The 20,776-nt window shown below is 33.0% G+C and overlaps 10 protein-coding genes across 10 annotated transcripts; 5 read left to right on the forward strand and 5 right to left on the reverse strand. All coding sequences in view use genetic code 12, as the record gives it.

Moving 5' to 3' along the window:
• Nucleotides 1-218: 218 nt before the first annotated feature.
• On the reverse strand, nt 219-1,010 carry J8A68_001171 (mitochondrial 37S ribosomal protein uS17m; the record flags this gene model as incomplete). The annotated part of the gene is made up of 1 exon (XM_049404796.1): nt 219-1,010. The coding sequence occupies one exon, from the start codon at nt 1,008-1,010 to the stop codon at nt 219-221; it is 792 nt and encodes a 263-aa protein (XP_049265347.1).
• Nucleotides 1,011-1,259: 249 nt separating this feature from the next.
• Nucleotides 1,260-2,456, reverse strand: HIS5 (histidinol-phosphate transaminase; the record flags this gene model as incomplete). The annotated part of the gene is made up of 1 exon (XM_049404797.1): nt 1,260-2,456. One exon carries the CDS (start codon nt 2,454-2,456, stop codon nt 1,260-1,262), a length of 1,197 nt encoding a protein of 398 aa, XP_049265348.1.
• Nucleotides 2,457-2,683: 227 nt separating this feature from the next.
• J8A68_001173 (uncharacterized protein) lies at nt 2,684-3,520 on the reverse strand (the record flags this gene model as incomplete). Its single annotated transcript, XM_049404798.1, has 1 exon — nt 2,684-3,520. The coding sequence occupies one exon, from the start codon at nt 3,518-3,520 to the stop codon at nt 2,684-2,686; it is 837 nt and encodes a 278-aa protein (XP_049265349.1).
• A 293-nt stretch (nt 3,521-3,813) lies between these two features.
• Nucleotides 3,814-4,410, forward strand: SEC72 (Sec63 complex subunit; the record flags this gene model as incomplete). The annotated part of the gene is made up of 1 exon (XM_049404799.1): nt 3,814-4,410. One exon carries the CDS (start codon nt 3,814-3,816, stop codon nt 4,408-4,410), a length of 597 nt encoding a protein of 198 aa, XP_049265350.1.
• Nucleotides 4,411-4,715: 305 nt separating this feature from the next.
• Nucleotides 4,716-8,222, forward strand: J8A68_001175 (DEAD/DEAH box helicase; the record flags this gene model as incomplete). The annotated part of the gene is made up of 1 exon (XM_049404800.1): nt 4,716-8,222. One exon carries the CDS (start codon nt 4,716-4,718, stop codon nt 8,220-8,222), a length of 3,507 nt encoding a protein of 1,168 aa, XP_049265351.1.
• Nucleotides 8,223-8,252: 30 nt separating this feature from the next.
• J8A68_001176 (Golgi transport complex subunit) lies at nt 8,253-9,593 on the reverse strand (the record flags this gene model as incomplete). The annotated part of the gene is made up of 1 exon (XM_049404801.1): nt 8,253-9,593. One exon carries the CDS (start codon nt 9,591-9,593, stop codon nt 8,253-8,255), a length of 1,341 nt encoding a protein of 446 aa, XP_049265352.1.
• Nucleotides 9,594-9,857: 264 nt separating this feature from the next.
• J8A68_001177 (H(+)-transporting V0 sector ATPase subunit d) lies at nt 9,858-10,922 on the forward strand (the record flags this gene model as incomplete). The annotated part of the gene is made up of 1 exon (XM_049404803.1): nt 9,858-10,922. The coding sequence occupies one exon, from the start codon at nt 9,858-9,860 to the stop codon at nt 10,920-10,922; it is 1,065 nt and encodes a 354-aa protein (XP_049265353.1).
• Nucleotides 10,923-10,995: 73 nt separating this feature from the next.
• Nucleotides 10,996-12,354, reverse strand: J8A68_001178 (uncharacterized protein; the record flags this gene model as incomplete). The annotated part of the gene is made up of 1 exon (XM_049404804.1): nt 10,996-12,354. One exon carries the CDS (start codon nt 12,352-12,354, stop codon nt 10,996-10,998), a length of 1,359 nt encoding a protein of 452 aa, XP_049265354.1.
• A 1,149-nt stretch (nt 12,355-13,503) lies between these two features.
• Nucleotides 13,504-16,383, forward strand: CNH1 (Cnh1p; the record flags this gene model as incomplete). The annotated part of the gene is made up of 1 exon (XM_049404805.1): nt 13,504-16,383. One exon carries the CDS (start codon nt 13,504-13,506, stop codon nt 16,381-16,383), a length of 2,880 nt encoding a protein of 959 aa, XP_049265355.1.
• Nucleotides 16,384-16,805: 422 nt separating this feature from the next.
• On the forward strand, nt 16,806-19,199 carry J8A68_001180 (uncharacterized protein; the record flags this gene model as incomplete). The annotated part of the gene is made up of 1 exon (XM_049404806.1): nt 16,806-19,199. One exon carries the CDS (start codon nt 16,806-16,808, stop codon nt 19,197-19,199), a length of 2,394 nt encoding a protein of 797 aa, XP_049265356.1.
• Between the last annotated feature and the right edge of the window lie 1,577 nt (nt 19,200-20,776).

A 20,776-nucleotide genomic window follows, 5' to 3' on the forward strand; every position in this document is an offset into this window, starting at 1 on the left:
TTCTCGTACTGATTTCCCGTACTGCAACATTTTTATTTCGTGTGAATCAACTAACCAATTGGATAGAGAAATCAACATAAATGCCTTACGCTTTTTCGTTTTCATACTAAATTGACAATTGTGCAAGACTGTATATATGTTATATATGTTATATATATATATGTGTATAAGTGTATATGGCTATTGTATATATATTTACAAGGAAGTAACAAAATGAATCAATTCTCTAAAGGAACAGGACATTCATTTTTAGTATTCAATACATATTTTCTTAATATATTCTTTACAATATGTTTTTCATCTTTATTATTACCATTATTCTTACCCTTAGCATTTAATACTTTATGTCTAAATGAAGCATATTTATCATTATTCATTAATTCTGACAATATGAATTGAATATTTTGACTTCTTTTAAGGAATTCATCCCCCTTAATACTTTTATCTAATTGATTAATTTCCAATTTAACAATTTCTTGTGGAGTTGGATATGAAGTGATATTATACTTTACTTTAATAGCTTCAATCTCTTTTAATAACTTCTCTTGGTCTTCTCCAGTGGTAGAAGAAGCACCTTCTTCAAATTGTTTATTAGCAATTTCTTGAGCTTTACTAACAAGTTGATCCAATTTCCTTAAATCTTCTAATTGATTTACTGTCTTTTGGAATACTTCCTTTTGTTTAACGAAATCTTGTACTTTTGATTTATTCTCTTGTTGTAATCTTGTCTTTGCCATAGAATCATATAATTCAAATTGTTGCCCCTTATTGACTTTAATCTCGGCAATAGCATATGCTTTACGTTTGGAGATTTTGGGTATTAAATGTTCAATACGAACAATATCTCCTTCTTTACAAATCTCACCTTCATCATGAACTAAGAAATCTTTTCTGGTTATAACTTCTTTATCAATTCTACGATCATAGATTTTTCCTTGAACTCTGACCTTAACGGTCTTGGACATTTTACCTTGGGAAACGACTAACCCTACGAAGTTCTGTCTGGCCATTCTGATCTTAGCTTTCTATGGATACTGTCTTTGTTCTAGATCAATCTATTGATAGTCTTGATGGTTACAAGTTTAACCAAAAGACAGTGAAGAAAAAATTTTTTTTTTTCATTTGCTAAAATCAAAATAGACATGTTACCCGGATTTTCTGGTGCCTAATACCAAGACATAGCAACATGTAAACTTGAAGTAAGAACTCAATAACTAATTGTATTTAATACTATGTATATATATATAGACATGCATACCCTACTCATTCACCTGTTCCAAAACTTGTTTAAACTTCTGTACCAAAGTAACATTCTCCGCCTCAGTCCCCACCGAAATTCTTAAACATCCAAAACAATTCAATTCATTTCCTCTAAATCTAACAACCACACTATTATCAACAGCTAATTTATTATACACCTTATATGCCACTTCATTGGATGGCTTACCTTGTTTATCCAAAACTTCAATCAACAAGAAATTCGAATCCAATCCACCAATATTCCTTCCGATATATTTCAAATTTGTCAATTGGTTCAATAACCAGTCTCGTTGTTTGTTGATTCGGGATACATAATCATTCATAACTTTTAAACCAGTTTCGGAACCAGTTGCACGGATGGCGATGTCGGAAGTTAAGGACGAGATATTATATGGATATTTCATGGCATTCAAATAGCTGGCAAGAGTTTCATTGGAATAAGTTATACCTAATCTGATACCTGCGAGTCCGAATGCTTTGGATAAAGTTTGACAGACTACTAGGTTTGGATATTGGTTGACTAGGGTGGACATTGATTGGGAGTGTTGGGAATTTGGAGACTCGGTGAAATCGATATATGCTTCATCAACGACTATTAATCCATTCCATTTCGATTGGGCTTGGGTTAATAATTGAATAATATCATCAACATTCAAGAGTTTCCCCGTAGGGTTACCAGGGGAAGTTAAATAGATTAATTTAATTAATGGGTCTTGAGTAATGGTGGATAAGATTCCCGGAACATCAATTTGAAAACCAGGATATAATAATGGGACTTTTACAATCTCAACATCATTAACAGTAGCACATATGGAATACATTCCATACGTGGGTGGACAAATCAACATCTTATCTTTTCCAGGAATACAAACACATCTAAGTAATAAATCAATACTTTCATCTGATCCAACCCCTAAACATAAATTACCAGGATAAATCCCTTCATTTCCCGATAAATGAATATTTGGGGTTGAATTCCTAAATTGAACAATCTGTTTCTTAAGTTCTAATTGATGAGGATCAGGATATCTATTTAATTCCAATTGAGATTCTGATTCTGAAATGGTGGTTAATGCTGGTCCATGAGTATTTTCATTGGCATCTAATAAGATACCAACTTTAAAATCATCACGGGCACATCTATATGGTTCTAATGAAAGAATGTTTGGTCTGACTATTGATTTGATATCAAACATGACTAATTGGATACAATTGAAATAAAAAAGAAGAAGAGAGAAGTGATAAGAAGAAATTTGGGGGTGAGGACAGTGGAAATTGAAAATAATTTATATCTTCCAATTTCTAAATATTTTTTATCGCGGTTAATGAAAATTTTAAATTTCGCGTTAAAATTTTACGAAAATGAGTCAGAATCTCACATGGTAGCACCATTGTTATACAATTAACTTACTATGAAATGTTATTAAACTTGTATAGAAGTTATTGTACTTTGATCAGTAATTTGAGATTGTGAATATAATTTCACATTTCTAACAGCACCATCATTAAAAAAACTCCCATTCCAAAAACTTAATAAACTTGAACTTCTATGTTGATGTTTTTCAGTATTATTAACAATTCTCAGAGTTTTAAACCAATGGTTTTGATCTTTATTTTCTTCTACGACTGTCTTATTCTGATCGTCGGATATATCTTGTCTAGAATTGTTAATGTGTGAAAATATGCCTTCTTCTTCTTCCATGTCTTCAGACACATGACGAGGGATAATCATAGATTGTGGAGATATTGGAAAAAATGGACTATTGATATTCATATTATTATTATTGATATTAATAGGTCTTGCTGTTCGAAAAAGTCGGTCCCATTTCTTACCTAATGAAGAATATGATAATCTTGCATGATTCAATGTTTTTGAAGAAGTTGGAATTCTAGGAGTGCTCACTGTTCTTCTTATCTTTTTAGGTTTTGGAAGTTGGTTAGTACTAGTGGTAGAAGTCTGGTGTTTCTTGATTGATTTAAAGCTTTTCATTCTGGTAACGAATTTATGAAATTTGGATACCTTTGTAATTGATACTTGTTCTGTAACTGGCGGCGGTGGTATGTCATTTATTAGTATACCATTAAGTAAAGGTGGATGAAAATGAGATGGTAATCTTGTCTTGGTTCTCTTTCTAAATTTATGAAATATTGATCTATTTGATGTATTTAAATCATTATTGATAGAATTGGTTGTAGTAAAATCAAACTTATCATTATCAATGAATGGAATCTCTTTGATAATATTGGTATTATTATTCATTATATATGATTGTTCATAGTTAGTTGACTGTTTGTAAATTAAATTTACGTAAACTTAACATAAAAATGATTGCAAAAAATTGTAATTGTAATTTTTCTCTTATTGTTGCACAAAGAAAATAAAATATGAGCCAATTGTCGCGACATACAAAATATGCGACACAAATTATTTAGAATCAATATGCCAAACGAAAAATGAACAACTCATAAATATTTATCTCCATCCAACAATCTATAGAAACACACAGCGATAGAATATATTTATACAAAAAACAGAAGACCCAATAAGAAAATATGGACGGCACAGTAAACTATGATTCTAAGACTAAGAAGTTATCATTACCAACCGAATTCGAACAAGAATTACCAGAATTAAAATTAGAAATTGATCAATTAAATAATTTAACTACTGAAATTATAAATAATGGTAATGATGTTCCACCAACAGAAACTTTTAATAAAGATTTAAGTAAAATTATTAAGAAATTATATGAAAGTGGAGTACAATCATTTAAATTAAATAAATTTCAAGAATCTGCTAAACAATTTCTGATTGCTATTGAAATGATTTCTAGAAGACCAAAATTTGAAAGTTTTCAAGGAACGATACAAGAATTAAGTTTATTATTAATGAGTAGAGCTGATGCTTATTTAAAATGTAAAGAATATTTGAAAGCTTTCAATGATGCTGACTTATTAATTGGAATGATGATGAATACTCCAGATAATTTCTTAAGAAGAGGTGTTGCTAATTATTTCTTGGGTAATTATGAAGCAGCAAGAGCTGACTATCAAAGAGGTTTAGCGTTTAATGAAAATGATGCAAGGTTAAACAAGGAGTTGACGGTTGTTTTAGATAAAATATTAGAAGAAAATGGTGATACTCTTTAATTGCTTTGGTTTTGTATAGATATGTATATGGGAAGATGAAGGAATGTTAACATTTTGCTTAGATCATAGTATTACTATTTATCGGCGACTACTCTCACTTTAGTATGTTCTTATATGTTAATATCATTCATTCGTAGATAGACCCTGATATTGACTAAATATAATTATATCGCTACCAAATGTAACATCTGTGTTTGTGGATTTCTTTTTTTTCTTTGCGAATTCTTATTCTTCATCTTCTTCTTCTGGTTTCATCTTCTGATTAACAACATTGAATAAACATAAAGGATAACGGTTAAGTAAAGATGTCACTGTATGGCGATTCAGGAATAATAATACTATCAGATTCAGATGATGAAGATGAAACTCCTCAAATTAATAACCACACGTCCGATATTCAAAAACAACAACAACAACCACAACCGCCACAACAACAACAAATACCATTAGACATACCGTCAGCTTCTGTATCACCTACTTCAACCCCACCAACACAGGGAAACGGTCCTAGTATTCTCCATTCAAGGCCAACAAGTATGACATCCAATTCAATACAACAACCAGCACCAAAAAGATTACGATTAGATTCATTAAATTCCACAAAAAGAATTGGAAGATTAGATTCCTTAAATACAACAAGAAGAAGTAACAACAACGCGCCTTCTTTATTTGTGAATAGAAATCAAACCCCTTCAGTTGTTCTGCTTACAAGTTCAAATAGTGATACCCCTGCAAATGGAAGTAGTAGATCTACGACCCAAAGCGTGACACCATTAACGCTGGGAATCAACACACGTGTGCCACCAACAGCAACAGGCAGTCGTGATAGAGTTGAGGTTATATCCTTAAGTTCAGATGATGAAGATGGTAATGATCTTAGTTTTAATCAATCATTTGTGGACACCCCTCCATCTCATGTCATCTCACCTGATAATGCTAATGACGCAGATGGTGATGATGAATTAATGATTTTAAGTCCAGATATTGCAAAAGTAGGCAAATTCAAACCTAGTTCTTTTGAACAGAGAGGATATCAGGAAATACAATATCCCCAACAACATCAACAACAACAACCATATCAATGGGGTGATTTTTCATACGCGACTGACGCGTCTGGACAACAACAACAAACGTATAATAATCCTCGCCTAGCCAATGGATTATATAATCAACCAGCACCAGTTCCACATGCTGATCAAAACCTAAATCTAATAAGACAACAAGAATTTCTGAATCGACAATCGAGAATGGCTCAAGATATTTTTAAACTACAACAAGATAAACGTACTCTCCAGCAAAAACTCCAATCTATAAAGACCACAATAGATAATTACAAGAATCAGTTAATTACTCATAAACGGAAATTATCAGAAGCGGTCAGGACTGGGGATGAACATACTAGACTAGCTACTAGACGATTAGTTGAGTTTCTAATGAGTGGAATATCGAAATTACAATCATCAATTCCATCATATGCTACGAAAATCCAAGCTATTAATAGTCATTTAACGCACTTAGGTAGAATGGGAGCATTACCACCGGGAGTAAATCCAGTTGATTTAACAACAACAATCGCTTATGAACAACCACCAATCCAGCCAGTAATCCAACAACCAATTGGATATCAAAGTAATATCTATGCCGATGATTCCGATATTCGAAACTTGATGGATAATATCAAACCACCAGAAGATTTAATCGAAGGTATGGAATCCACCCCAGAAGAATTAAATATCAGTTTATTAAAGCATCAAAGAATCGGAGTCGCTTGGATGAAACGTATGGAAGATTCACGACATCATGGAGGAATCCTAGCTGATGATATGGGTCTCGGGAAAACCGTCCAAACTATTGCATTAATGATGGCACATAAGCCCCTGGATGAACTTGAATGTAAGACGACTTTGATTGTGGGACCTGTTTCGTTGTTAAGACAATGGGCGGCAGAGATTGAATCGAAGATAAAACCAACTTATCCCTTGCATGTTGGGATATATCATGGATTAGAACGGAAATCGATGTCGAGCTATGAGAGTTTGAGAGAATATGATGTTTTGTTAACGAGTTATCATACGTTGAGTAATGAGTGGAAACGACATTTTGCCGAAGAATTGGCGGAATTAAAAGCAAGCAAAGATCCAAATTTACCGGATAGCAATAGTGGTGGTCGAAGTTATGATTCACCTTTCTATGGGAACAATTCAAGATTTTATAGAATTGTATTAGATGAAGCACAAGCTATTAAGAATAGGAATGCATTTGCAAGTAAAGCAGTCATATATCTAAAAGCTAAGTATCGTTTTTGTTTATCTGGTACACCCATGCAGAATAATGTTGAAGAATTATATCCAATTATAAGATTTTTACAAATTAAACCATATAATAATCTTCAAAAGTTCCGGGCAGATATAATTGTTCCCTTGAAATCGAAATCAGGAAACTATGATAAACGAGATCAAAATGACTCAATGAGAAAGCTTCGAGCAATCTTAAGTGCGATCCTATTACGCCGTACCAAAACTTCTGAAATTGATGGCAAACCAATCTTGGAGCTACCTGAAAAAGTCCTTCATTCTGATTTCGTTGAAATGGATGAACAAGAAATGAAATTCTATAAGGAGTTAGAAACTGGAATCCAAAAGAAAGCTGAAAAGATGTTAGATGAACGGAAAATGACCGGTGTATTGGTATTGTTACTTAGATTGAGACAAGCTTGTTGTCATCAATATTTGGTTGAGATTGGGGAGATGAAGGCGGCTCAGAGATCAAATAACGAGAATTTATTGAATGATTGGAAAAAGATGTATTATATGAATACTTGTTTAGAAGAGAAAGTTTTGTTGAATGTTAAGAGATTAACATCTTCAAGTCTGTTACCTGCACCTGGAGCCGATGTCAAGTTAGATGAAAGTGATAATGAGGAAATGTTGACTTGTCCTGTCTGTTTTGATGTATTGAGTGAAGATTCTTCTATGGTTTTATTTGCAGAATGTGGGCATTTAATTTGTCAATCATGTATTGAAGCCTTTTTTGAAAAGAATACTGCTGATGAAGATAATTCCGGTAATAGAATAGCGACTTGTTCAGAATGTAATACTCCAGTCAAAGAAACCAATTTAATCGATTATATAATATTCAAGAAAACCCATCAAGAAAACCTCCCAGAGCAAGAAGTCAAACGATTCTGCGAACAATACTACAACACGTCCAACAAAAAAGACAATCTCGCCATCATCCACGACTTAGTCCGTCGAGATGAAGGATTCACACCCTCCGCCAAAATGGAAAAAGCAATCGAATTGATCAAAAACGTCTTCCTCACGAAACCGGGAGAGAAAATCATCATATTTTCCCAATTCGTCACCTTATTCGACTTGATGAAATTGGTATTACGTCGAGAAAAAATCGATTTCTTAAGATATGACGGTTCAATGAATATGGATCATAAAAATACTGTCATCAAACAATTCTATCAAACCGATACAAAGGTCTTGTTGCTTTCTTTACGATCCGGAAATGTTGGGTTAACATTAACATGTGCCTCGCATGTGATTATAATGGATCCATTTTGGAATCCATATGTGGAGGAACAAGCTATGGATAGGGCCCATCGTATTGGACAACAGCGGGAAGTTAATGTGCATAGAATATTGATTAGTGGGACCGTTGAAAAGAGAATTATGGAATTGCAAGACCTGAAGAAGGAATTGGTTGAGAGCGCATTGAATGAGAAGGAAATGAAATCAGTTTCGAGATTGGGACAGAGAGAACTTGGATTCTTATTCGGATTGAATGATTTACGAGCACCATAAATAAACTATGTATTATGTATCATGTAATTATTAATGTCTATGTCTTTTTACTTTTTGTGAGTTTCGTAACCAATCTGATTCTGATATTAATGGTGTGGGCGTGGTATAACATAATTCATTTAGGATTATTGGTTCGAAATCTACTTGGAAATTGGATAATGATTTACATAGATATATTATTTGTAATATGAGACCATCAATTTGGCTTGATAAATCAATTTCAGCTTCCAAGTCGTCTGTATTGGTGTTTTGTAGTTTGATATCAGGTAAATATGCGGATAATTCTCTACATAATAATCCAGCTAGACTTCTTATGAATTGATTAATTAATAAACTGTTCTCATTATCGTCTTCACTAGTCGCTGTTGTTGGTTTGAAGATGATATTAAATATTGATAAAGAATTAAATATGAATTCACGATATGTTTCAATGAATCTCTTTAAATAACTTAATTTATTAAATTTAATCAAAGGTTTCAAACTTTCAATTTCATTTATAATGAATTTATATCGAGAATTTAAATAAATTAATTTCAAGAATTTATCCTTTTGATATTTAGTATCTTTTCCATTATGACTATTATTAAACAACAATGAGCCACCAGATAAATCCAATTTATTCAATATTTGAAAAATCTTCAAGATGTTATTTTGTTTAAGATTTGTATTTAATAATTTCACCAAACCATTCACCATTAATTTCAATTCATATTCAATTTTTTCATGAATCTTGATAAAGATTGATAATTTTGGAAATCGAATAATTAATGCTTGAATCAACATTGAGATTTCTAAACTTTCTTGATAATTCCCTTGAAGGATACATAATCTACATAATGTAGGTAATTCAAGTATATCCAATACAGAATCAATTTTATCCAAGATTGAATTATTAAGATTAACTAAATATTTATAATTATCATTATGATGATGATGGCTATGAAAGGATGAATTTTTTTCATTATCTATAAGTTTCATCAATGAATCTATTTGTGATTGATATTCTTGATTGAGTTTTGAATGAACCAGTTGCAAATCATTACTTATATCAATAATTAAATCACGATTTGAATCGGTTAATGAACTTAATTTAAGATTAACTGCTCGTTGATTCATATCTAATTCGGCAATTTCTTCAATGAGGGTTCTTTTGGTGGTTGCCGTACTCTCTGATTGAGTCATTGTAGTGTTGCTAGTCTGTTGCAGTTCAGACGATGCCATGAAAGCTTCTGTTGATAATAAATCATCATTAATCAATAATTCTGATAGATATTGTTCTGCTTGTTTCAGGAATTGAGGATTGTTTTGTAAGAGCACTTGATACTCTGAATCAAGACCATCTTTAAGGGTATCTAATAGGATTTGCGACATCCGTCCTTTCTTTTTCTCTCTCTCTCTGTATGTGTCTATTCAATGGTAGTTGAAGTGTAGTACGTGGTTGTAAATAAATTGAAAGAAGATGGAAAGTATTTTGTGAACAAGTACACGACTTGTGTCGTAGATGCCCCCTTGTGTCGCATTTATTTATTTATTGCGACAATCGGCACACTGAGGTTCAAAAACTCTCAATGAAAATTACAATTCCAATTAATCTCCTACAAATGAGTTAGAAGTTGATAACGACAGCAAGATACAATGGAAGGGCTTTACTTCAATGTTAACTATGGATATATTGAAGGAGTAGTTAGAGGCTACAAGAGTGGATTATTAACCTCCAATCAATATGTTAATTTAACTCAATGTGATAATTTAGAAGATTTAAAATTACAATTATCATCAACCGATTATGGAAATTTCATGGCAAATGTTGGTTCTGGATTAAGTACTGGTATAATTCAAGATAATTTATCTAAGAAATTATATCAACAATTTCAATATATTAAATTACAATCACTGGGGAAATTAACTAAATTTCTAGATTTTATAAGTTATGGATATATGATTGATAATGTAATTTTAATGATTACTGGTACATTACATGAAAGAGATAAATCGGAGATCTTAAGTAAATGTAACCCATTGGGATGGTTTGATACATTACCTACATTATCAATTGCTACTGATATTGAAAGTTTATATTCAACAGTATTAATTGATACTCCTTTAGCCCCATTTTTTAAGAATTGTATTAATGCTGATGATTTAGATGATTTAAATATTGAAATTATTAGAAATAAATTATATGCTAATTATTTGGATTCATTTGTTGAATTTATTCAATTAGAATTTGATAATCCTGATAAAGAAATTATGGAAAGATTATTAACTTTAGAAGCTGACAAGAGAGTTATTAATATTTCATTGAATTCATTAAATAATCCTGATTTATCAAGTGAAGATAAATTAGATTTATTCCCAAATTATGGGAAATTATATCCAACTTATCATTATCAATTAAGTCAAGTTGATGATATTGAACAATTGAAATCAATTGTTGAAAATATTGGTGAATATAAAGATATCTTTAATGAAAGTGGAGATGCTACCACTAGTGGTAGTAATATTAGAGGATTAGGTGATTGGTTTTATCTTTTAGAAATGCAATTATGTAGGAATGCTTTTACTCAACAATTTACTTTAAGTACAATTTATGCTTGGTTAAAATCAAAAGAACAAGAAATTAGAAATATTACTTGGATTGCTGAATGTATTGCTCAAAATCAAAAGAATAGAATTGATAGTTATATTAGTGTATACTAGGATAACTGCGAACATAGCTGCGATTTAGTTTCAAGTTGTTTATAAGTCATTAATTCATATACATTTCATTTTTCTATAAAAACAATGGAATTTCTACTGCTCCTCCTACATTCTTAATCAGTTCATCCTTATCTTCCTCTTCTTCATCTCGTCTTCTCTTTTTATTGTGATCATAGACAGTGGCTGTTACTTGTACTCCTGCATTTTGTATATGTACAGGAGGTTGAGAAATCCCTTGAGTTCTAAATGAATCCAATGAAAGTGGATTTCTCAATTGTGGAATAACTTGAGTAGGTAAAATAACCAGTTGTTGTTGTGGTGGTGGTAGTGGTGGGTGACCTAAATTCGATCTACTTCTTGTTAATTGGCTTTCATAATCTTCCGGTTGTTGTTGTAATTCGTCCAAGATATATTCCAACATATATTCATTATTATCTTGATCCAATTCTAACATATTAAAACTTATTAAACTTCCATTACTATTTGCTAATCTCGCTGGATTTTTAATTAATAATTGAATATTAAAATTCCCCATTGAATCTTTTAATATTTTTGCTTTTGAACTTAATTTAACTGCTTTTGCAATCTTGTAGAAGGTTATATAATTAAATTTTGAAATTATGAATGATTGACCTTGATGAATTAATAATTTTTCAATTATGGTTTTTTCATTGGGGAATATTAATTTGGATGTTCCAATTGGTCCATTACTTATAAAATGTAATTGTGGATGGGTAGATGTAGTGGTTGCACTAGCGGCATATATGAATAAATCTTGAGTTTGAATTTGATTTAAATCAGTTAATAAATTATACAAGATATCTGATTTAACTAATAATTCCATTGCCAAATTTTGATAATTAATTGAAATATCAGAATTGATAATATCATCATCATCAATATAAAATGTATAAAATTCTAACTTTTCAGATATTAAATTATCTTCAAATTCAATAATTAATGGTGAACCAAGTCCATTATATGAAATGTAACAATTTATATTACTCCCACCAGTGGAACCATCATTCATGTCATCTTTCTTAGTCAAGTTATTGGCAACTGAATTAAAACATTGTGAAATGATATTTAAATCAACTCCTAATTGTAATTCTTCTTCATCACCAATTAATTTATATAGCGAAAAGATATTAGGATCTAAAGTAGCCAGTACATTCGTTATATGATTATAAGTAGCATGTATCGATATACCATCTTTCTTTATTATTATTATAGCATTATTATGTATGGTTGTAATACTGGTTAATATATCTGCTAAATGAATAATCTGATTTGTTGATGCTGTAAATGATGTTGTTCTATTTGTTTGATTATTGGATCTGGAACTAGGAGGTATCCTATCTGATACTATATTATTTCTGACGTTGTCATTATTGTTATCATCTGATTCATCATCATTTACAAATAGATTCATTTGTTATATAAAATAATGGAAAGAGTGGTTGTTAGTGTAAGTTTTAATTTACAACATCGGAATGAGGATTTGATGAAGATACTAGAACGACATTTTATGTTTTCAAGAATTATACGACATTATTCTTGCACGACATTATTTGCAACAATTTTGTTGATTGCTCATTTTATAATCTTTACTTATATAAGAACAACTAGTTTTAATACTAAATTGTATGGGGATTTATCTAATATATGGCTGTTTAGATTATTTGTTTTACCTATACATAAAATAGAATACTTTGGTTAGTGACTAAATTTTTAGTTAAAATATTGTAAAAATAATTTTAATCTAGCCTTTGTATCCATTTAATCCATTCAAGGGATGACCAGATTGATTGAATATATTTATGTATAACTCTCCATGTTTTGGACAAGATAACAAAAGGCTATGAAAAAGTTTACTATATTGAATGACAACTTGCAGTATATCTATTTTCCGAATAATGATTGTTTATAGATCATTTTTTTTAAAAAAGAATGATCATCCAGCCTTAGACTTGAACTCTAAGTCTCTAGAGAGACACAATTCTTTAGAAGCTATTCTTAGTATAGTATACCACTAGTCCTAGGTAATAGTCTTGGTGAGATGTAAGTGGAACCAATCAGGTTACAAGAATGTATGTTGAGTTAAAACAGAACAACAATAGAATTGATTCCATTGATTCAATGGATTGATTTCAAGTTCTGATTAAGTGACACAATTAAAGTTTTCTTGGCAGAAGAGAAGGTGAGATGCATGGATCTTTCTATGGATCTACCAATTTCCTCTTTACTTGATAGGTTTGGCCCTCTGTATAGAGATATACGATACTGCAAGTTATTGATTTTATCAAATTGAAATGAAATTTATTAATAGAAAAAATGATTTCCGTATGATGTTTTAAATTACGTAAAATTATTTTTTAATTTAATTTAATCTGATTACATAATCATTTTATAATAATCACAAAAATTTAAAAAATTCCTTTTTTATTGATATTTTCAATTTTAAACTTATTGTTCTACTTCTTCTATTTTCTACTTCTTTCTTCTTCTTCTTCTCTTTAAGATAGTAGAGTATATATACTTACACACACCCCCTGTATAACCATCGTATGAACAACATAGTATGGTATGGGCACAATTAGAATTAGAAGCACCTCATATAGCTTATGCTTGTATTGGTATTTTTAGTACCTTATTTTCATTAGTATCTTTATTTGTTAAAGAAAGATTATATATTGGTGAAGCAACAGTTGCAACTATCGCTGGCCTTATAATTGGTCCTCATTGTCTAAATTGGTTTGATCCTATTAATTGGGGTAATTCGGATTTCATTACTTTAGAAATATGTCGTATAGTATTATGTATACAAATTGTTGCAGTTGCAGTCGAATTACCAAGAAAATATATGAAAAAACATTGGTTATCAGTTGCAATCTTTTTATTACCAGTTATGACTTTTGGTTGGTTAACTGTAGGATTATTCATTTGGGCTTTAATTCCACATTATAATTTTAGTGATGGATTATTAGTTGCTGCATGTGTAACTGCAACTGACCCTATTTTAGCTGCTGCTGTTGTTGGTAAGGGGAAATTTGCTCAAAGAGTTCCTGGTCATTTAAGAAATTTATTAACTGCAGAATCTGGTTGTAATGATGGTATGGCATTCCCATTTATATTTTTAGCTTTAAATATAATTATTCATCCTCATAATCCAGGAAAAATTATTCAAGATTGGTTTACTTTAACTATTTTATGGGAATGTATATTTGGATGTATTTTGGGATTTGTTTTAGGATTTGTTTTAAGAAAATTAGTAACATTTGCAGAAATGAAAAATTTAATTGATCGTGAATCATTTTTGGCAATTTTTGTATTTTTAGCATTTAATTCTGCTGGGATTGGATCTATGTTAGGAGTAGATGATTTATTAGTATCATTCGTTGCAGGTACTGCATTTGGTTGGAATGGTGATTTTGCTAAAAAAACTGAAGAATCTCATGTTTCTACTGTTATTGATTTATTATTAAATTTATCATTTTTTGTTTATTTTGGAGCAATTATCCCTTGGCCACAATTTAATAATCTGGCATTAGGTTTAGATGTATGGAGATTAGTAGTTCTTGCATTTGTTATTATATTTTTACGTCGTCTTCCTGCTGTTATTGCCTTTAAACCACTTACACCCGATGTCAAAACTTGGAGAGAAGCTTTATTTTGTGGACATTTTGGACCAATTGGAGTTGGTGCTATATTTGCAGCCATCTTAGCCAGAAAAGATTTAGAACAACACTATACCACAGAGGAAACTCCTTTGGCTCATTTACCAGGAGAATCATTTCCTCATTATCAATTATTAGCCACCATATGGCCAATTGTTTGTTTTATTGTTATAACTAGTATAATTGTTCATGGATCTTCAGTGGCTGTATTAACATTGGGTAAAAGATTAAATAGAATGGCAATTACAATGTCATTTACAACAACTACAGGAGAACAAACACCAAGTTGGATGTCAAGATTACAAAAATTAGATAAAGTTAGTACATCATTTAGTTTACATCGAGTAGATACAGAAATGACTGAAAAGAAAGATAGTCCATATGCTGAAAAATTAGCAACAGCACCTTCAATTGAAACAAGTGGAATTAAAGTTCGTCCAGCCGGTGGAGCTAAAAGAAAACTGCATAAAAAGAGAAAAAGAAGATCAGGAGCTCATGTCATTAAGAAAACCCTATCAAGAGTCACGACCAAGGAACCAGAAGATGGATACGAATCCCCCGATCAACAACGTCGACAACAACCAGCCACAGAGTTCCTACAACTCGGACTTCGTCCGCCTCCATCCATAGACCAACAACCACCTATCCAACGAGAAGGCATCCCCACACCACTAGAAGACGCCTCCTCATCCGAACAAACCCATATCATCACCCAGACGGTCTCACCGCCCGATAAAACCTCAGGATTGTCAGCATATGGACAACAACCGCCCACAGAAGCCGAGAAACAAAGTCGACCAACTGTGGCATATCAAGATGGTGATCAGATTATTATTGAGGATCAATATGGAGAAATTATGGATAATTTGAAGTTGACCATCAAACCTGGGAAAATCCCCTTGAAAGGACACGTGCCTGTCAGTCCCGTCAAGGCAACCACCCCAATAGGGGGTCCATTCGAGGATGGCGGGGATCAGCAAGATAGTATACATTCCATCGAATCCCTTCAACGACGCCTTACGCAATATTCAACCGCCGATGAAGAAGGAGAAGAAAGGGTAGATGATCATCTGCCAGAAGTAGAAGGAGATAGTTCAAGTGGTGGAAGCATGGTCCCTCTTCGAAAACGAATCAGTCGAACACTATCAAAGAAGGCATTTGTACATAAATCAGACCCAAGACGTAAAAAAGTGTTTGCTCATCAAGTGGATGATTTAATCTTGATTGAGAATGACGAAGGGGAAATTATTAGAAGATATAAAGTGAATAGACATATATATCCCCCAGGTGTCAAGAAGACACATGTTGATGATGAAAATACAAGCACAGGAGGAACCCGGACTAGGTCGGGCACGATTGTGGATCGGATGAGATCATTGGTTGGATTGAAGACAAAGTCAGGAATAGTGGAAGAGAAAGAAAATAAACGAGGTATGTCGACTCCTGATATTCGAATTTCGCACTATGATCACGATTTAGAGGATCAGACACGCGTGCTTACACCGCATGAAGATGCGGAAGATGTTGTGGATGGGGGAATAGGATCTAGTTCGAAACTAGAAGAGAAGTTGACTGATTTGTTGACACAACAAAAGAAGAAGGGGAAACGGAAACAATCCCCGCCTCCTTCAAATAGGATAACTGATCTGGAAGAAGAGGAGGAAGATAGTGAATTATCTGAAGATTCGGAGGAAGAGGAAACTGAGATTGAAAAGAGGAGGAGATTGTTAGCATTAGGGCAATTAAGGAGTGATAATAGGGATGAAGATGATGAAGAAGAGTAGAGAGGGTTTTTTGCTAGAGAATTATTCATTTCATATAAATTAATTCGTTTTGTAATTTTGATTTAGAGATTTATTAGTAATGTTTATATATTATGTTTATAGAAATGACATTTTTGCATGTGGCATTTGGTGATTGAATTCTTGTAGTTAAAATATAGTCAGTAAATCGTGTGTATTGCCGTCCCGATTGATGGGCTGTTCCAACTATTTCGTGTTCAACAACAATAGAAATTGTAGAAAATAATCGAGAACAATTAGACAAGGGAGCCTCAACAAAAAAGATTTTCACCACATTACCCGGCTGCGAAGGTGAACTGCAGAGAGAATTAATAAAATTATAGGCAATTGGTCGGACCTATAGTCAATATGGAAAACACGTTCTGTAAGAATCATCCGTATCTGCTACTAATAGGACTTAATTCATGCAAATTTCAAAAAGAGTAAAAGATCTTAATAAAAGATTTAGAGGCAAAATAGTTGATGAACAACCTCACCAATCTGACCAAAGACAGTTGAAGAAACGAAGAACGCGTCTTGAAATTTTTCATCTTCCTAAAGACGTCATAGATATTATAATCTTCTTTATACCAGATGGATATTTGGAAACTTACCTCGACATTCCCTTTATTGGAGAATATGCAGCAAATAGATTTTATCGATATATCGAAATCCTCCCTTTAGTTGCTAACACTTATCCTTTAGAATCACCGTATATGGCGAATGATTCTGTTGAACCAAACAAGTATCAGACTATGTCGATAAGAAAAACATACACCTCAAACTTACCAAACTTCCTTATTCATCCTAATGAAGATGGAGGTAGTGGAAATACCTACTATAGACAATTAAGTGTAAATGAATTTGTTCAATTGAGTAAAACCTATCCCAGATTTCAACCCAAGGTTGTTCATTTTATGACATTGAACAGATTTGTTTGGATGCATGAACGGTATCCCACCATCTTGAAACGTTTACCACACATAGATATTTCATTTGAAGATCGTTTCATATTTACAGGAGACACCTTCTTTAATCTGCAATACAATATCTATCGGGTTTTTAATATTCCAGAAGAATTCATAAATAAGAATGTCTTTTCCAGGATTTCGTGTATGTGTTCTAGAGGGGTTCCAAGAGGCATTGGTAAGCGCTGGACTGAGAATCTTGAAGAACTTTACTTCGGTGGCGACATGTCCGGCGGGATGGATCCCACAATCGGCCAACTTTACCGCTTGTTTCCTAGGTTGAAAAGGTTATGCTTGGGTGCTCGGATATGGTACGTACCGGAGGGAATGCCTCGTTTCCCACCCATGTTAGAGTTTTTACAAATACGCGGCCTATCACGGAGAACGATAGCAAGGAATGGATGGAATTTTTCATATTTGGCATATTTAAAAGAAATTATCGTCGAAACTGACTTCTGCTTGGATACATTGAGAAGGTTCAAGTTTCCCCCGGGTATTGAAAGGGTTCTTGTCTCATGCGAGAGTTACCCAGAGTTGACTCCACGGTTATTAAATTTGGATGGTGTGGAAAGGTACCCCAATTTGAAAGAGTTCCGGGTTCGCTTTCCCGTCGACGGACAGAAGGTGTTCTCTCATAACGCTCACTTCCCACCCAACCTACAAAAGCTTGATATAGCAGTGGAGCGCTACTCAGGTAACCATCCACTTCCTTTAGTCGATTTGGGTGATAACTTGAAGCTTCCAGATAATTTAAAAGTTCTTCAACTTTACACTAATAATGGATTTTACCATCCTGAAGAATTGTTCTTTCCGCCTTCCTTAGAGATATTATCTCTTTATAATGAAATGATTGATGGATGGGCGGAACCATATGATTGGCATGATGTATTGTTTCCAGATTCTCTTGTCCAGCTAAATCTTCACGTTACAACAACAGAAGGACTTGCGCTTCCCAAATCGTTGCGTTCGTTGAATCTATCTTCAATTCGTCCAAGTAGTTACATTGACTTTTTTAATTTGGAGAATTTAGTTCAACTTATTTATTCATACGTAGGTATGGAGGACTTCGTTTATAAATTGCCTTTCACTTTAAAAACATTGGATTTGTCTTCGTCTAAATCCCTCCATACAATACACATTGACGCACCAAATTTAAAGCTGGTTTTATTAAACGAAACTGGATTTGCGTCTCTAGATAGACGCAACTTTCGGTTACCAGATTCTGTTGAACGACTTTCATTAAATAACTCGGGCCTTAAAAGCACGGCAGCCAACTCATTGCCAAGAATGTTGAAGCAACTATGTTTACAGAAATGCAGTTTAACTTCCGATTTATTAGATAACCTTCAATTACAAGACTATCAGAATCTTGTCAAGTTAGATTTGCTGGAGAACAGGATTTCGCGATTGGGAAGCAATACTCTTCCGCCGTCATTAGAATGGCTACGTCTTGATAAAAATCCAGTTTCCACGTTCTCCAATTCAAGTATATTCTCGGATCTTACACGCTTACGTGAATTAAATATCTCACGTACCAACATCAACAACTATTTACAAACAAATGAGTTGAAGTTCCCATCATCGTTGATTAGCTTGAATCTCGCAGAGAATGGTTTACAAAAGGGTGCAGTAGGTCATTTAATCTTGCTGTCATGTACTCAATTGCAAGAGTTGTGTTTGGTTGGGAACGTAGACATTGAGGATATTCAAGAGATTGTGGATGTAATTAAGTCTACTTGCCCAGACATGGTTGACTTGATGTTGAATAGCTCGCTTGACGATTGTGTTTTGAAAGAAGATTTCCTATCATTCCATGCTTCACCGATTGTAGAGGTGAGATTCGGAATGTGAACAACTTTAATATAAACATATGGATTAAAGATCAGTAAGTACATAAACCTAAATATAGGCACCAAGTTCGTAGATGAGCTGAGTAAAAACAACGAGCTTTGTTTCAGCGCTTTATCCTTCCCCTCTACGTCTAGCCCACAAGAATGCATATACTGAAGTAAAATACTTCATAAAGAGGGAAATAGGACCTGGTAACAAAGTTCAGGTTACATCCATCTGAATACTAAATTGAACAAAAAGACAAAAGTGGACAACGTCCATAGAATTGACCGATGTATAGTCTTATATAGTTAACGAATGTAATTAATACAACAAGTGAACAAGGTTTTATAATATTGATTATTCCAGTGAATTATATTAATCAAACATCTTAACTTATTTGTAGTGTTTCTGGTCTCGAATTTCAATATTGTTTGTGTGCGTTCATTTATCTTTAGTCTAATCAGTTAAGGTAGTGATTGTTACGCATCAAATCTCACATAGAAAGTTGATAAGGTGTTTCTTCTCAGAGGAATATTTTGATTCCAACCTCAAAATATGTAACTTTAGTAATATAGCTTTATAATACTTTTGCTTATAATCTTTGCGGGGATTCTCCCATCTCCTTAAATATTCAGAAGCAATAATGGTAGGTATAGCCAAAATTTCCAAATTTCTTGAAGGAGGCGGAATCCCGTTAGAACAAGAAGTTTGTAATGCCAACTATTAATCTCAATAATTGGAAATTCGTATCCTCATATTATCGAGCTGGAACTGGCTTTGTGAAATCAAACCAAGCTCTCATAGCAATTTCTTTCAACGGAATAAATAAAATTGGCAAACTACAGTTGCTTCTCATCGAAGCTAGTTATATTAACAATCTCGTGTTTTTGATAATTATGGTGAGGATTTTGAAAATTGTACCAACAGTGATGGTTTGGTATTCGAGAAAATTAAAACGCAGTATACATCTTCTCAAATTTCCTGATGGACTACTTGACAGAGTCCTCGAGTATTTGGAAACAGAAGAACTACTTCAGATCAATACGGTATGTAGGCGATTTAATCTTCTTGCTGGAAAACATTTATGGCATTCCATTTTCGTTTCTACTCCCATCAATGACGTAGCTATAGGAACACCCTGGGCAAACTATAGGAAAATTCCAAAGGAAAAATTTATGGAATTATTAGAGTTTAAGAAACATAAAACTAAGTTTATGAAAAGACTAGTACTCGGACATATGAGTGTTAACTCTTTTGATTGGTTTCGAAATTTGTTTTTTCCAGCTTAAGAGGTGTCATATAGCTATTAGTGAGGTTTTTGACTTGAAGCTTGTCAAGAAATTAAATCTTTTCAACCGTTCTTCACTGATGGGAGTTGGTGTTTGGTGGAAGGAATTCGGCTTCCTTGACTTGGCAATGATTCCTTACCCAGTGTATGGTTTCACTGAACCCCATCTAATTAAAAGTCTCCGCATGGGTTCAGTTGGCCACGACTTTTTAAATAATTGGGTGCCTACACTTAGTCTGTTGGAATCCCTTTCCATTAAATTGCTGGAGAGGTTCAGTGTCCAGAAAAAGATTCGTTTATCGACGCA

The sequence above is a fragment of the Hemisphaericaspora subhashii genome, assembly GCF_019202705.1.
Source record: "Hemisphaericaspora subhashii strain CBS 10753 chromosome Unknown scaffold1, whole genome shotgun sequence".
Taxonomy (NCBI): Eukaryota; Fungi; Ascomycota; class Pichiomycetes; order Serinales; family Debaryomycetaceae; genus Hemisphaericaspora; species Hemisphaericaspora subhashii.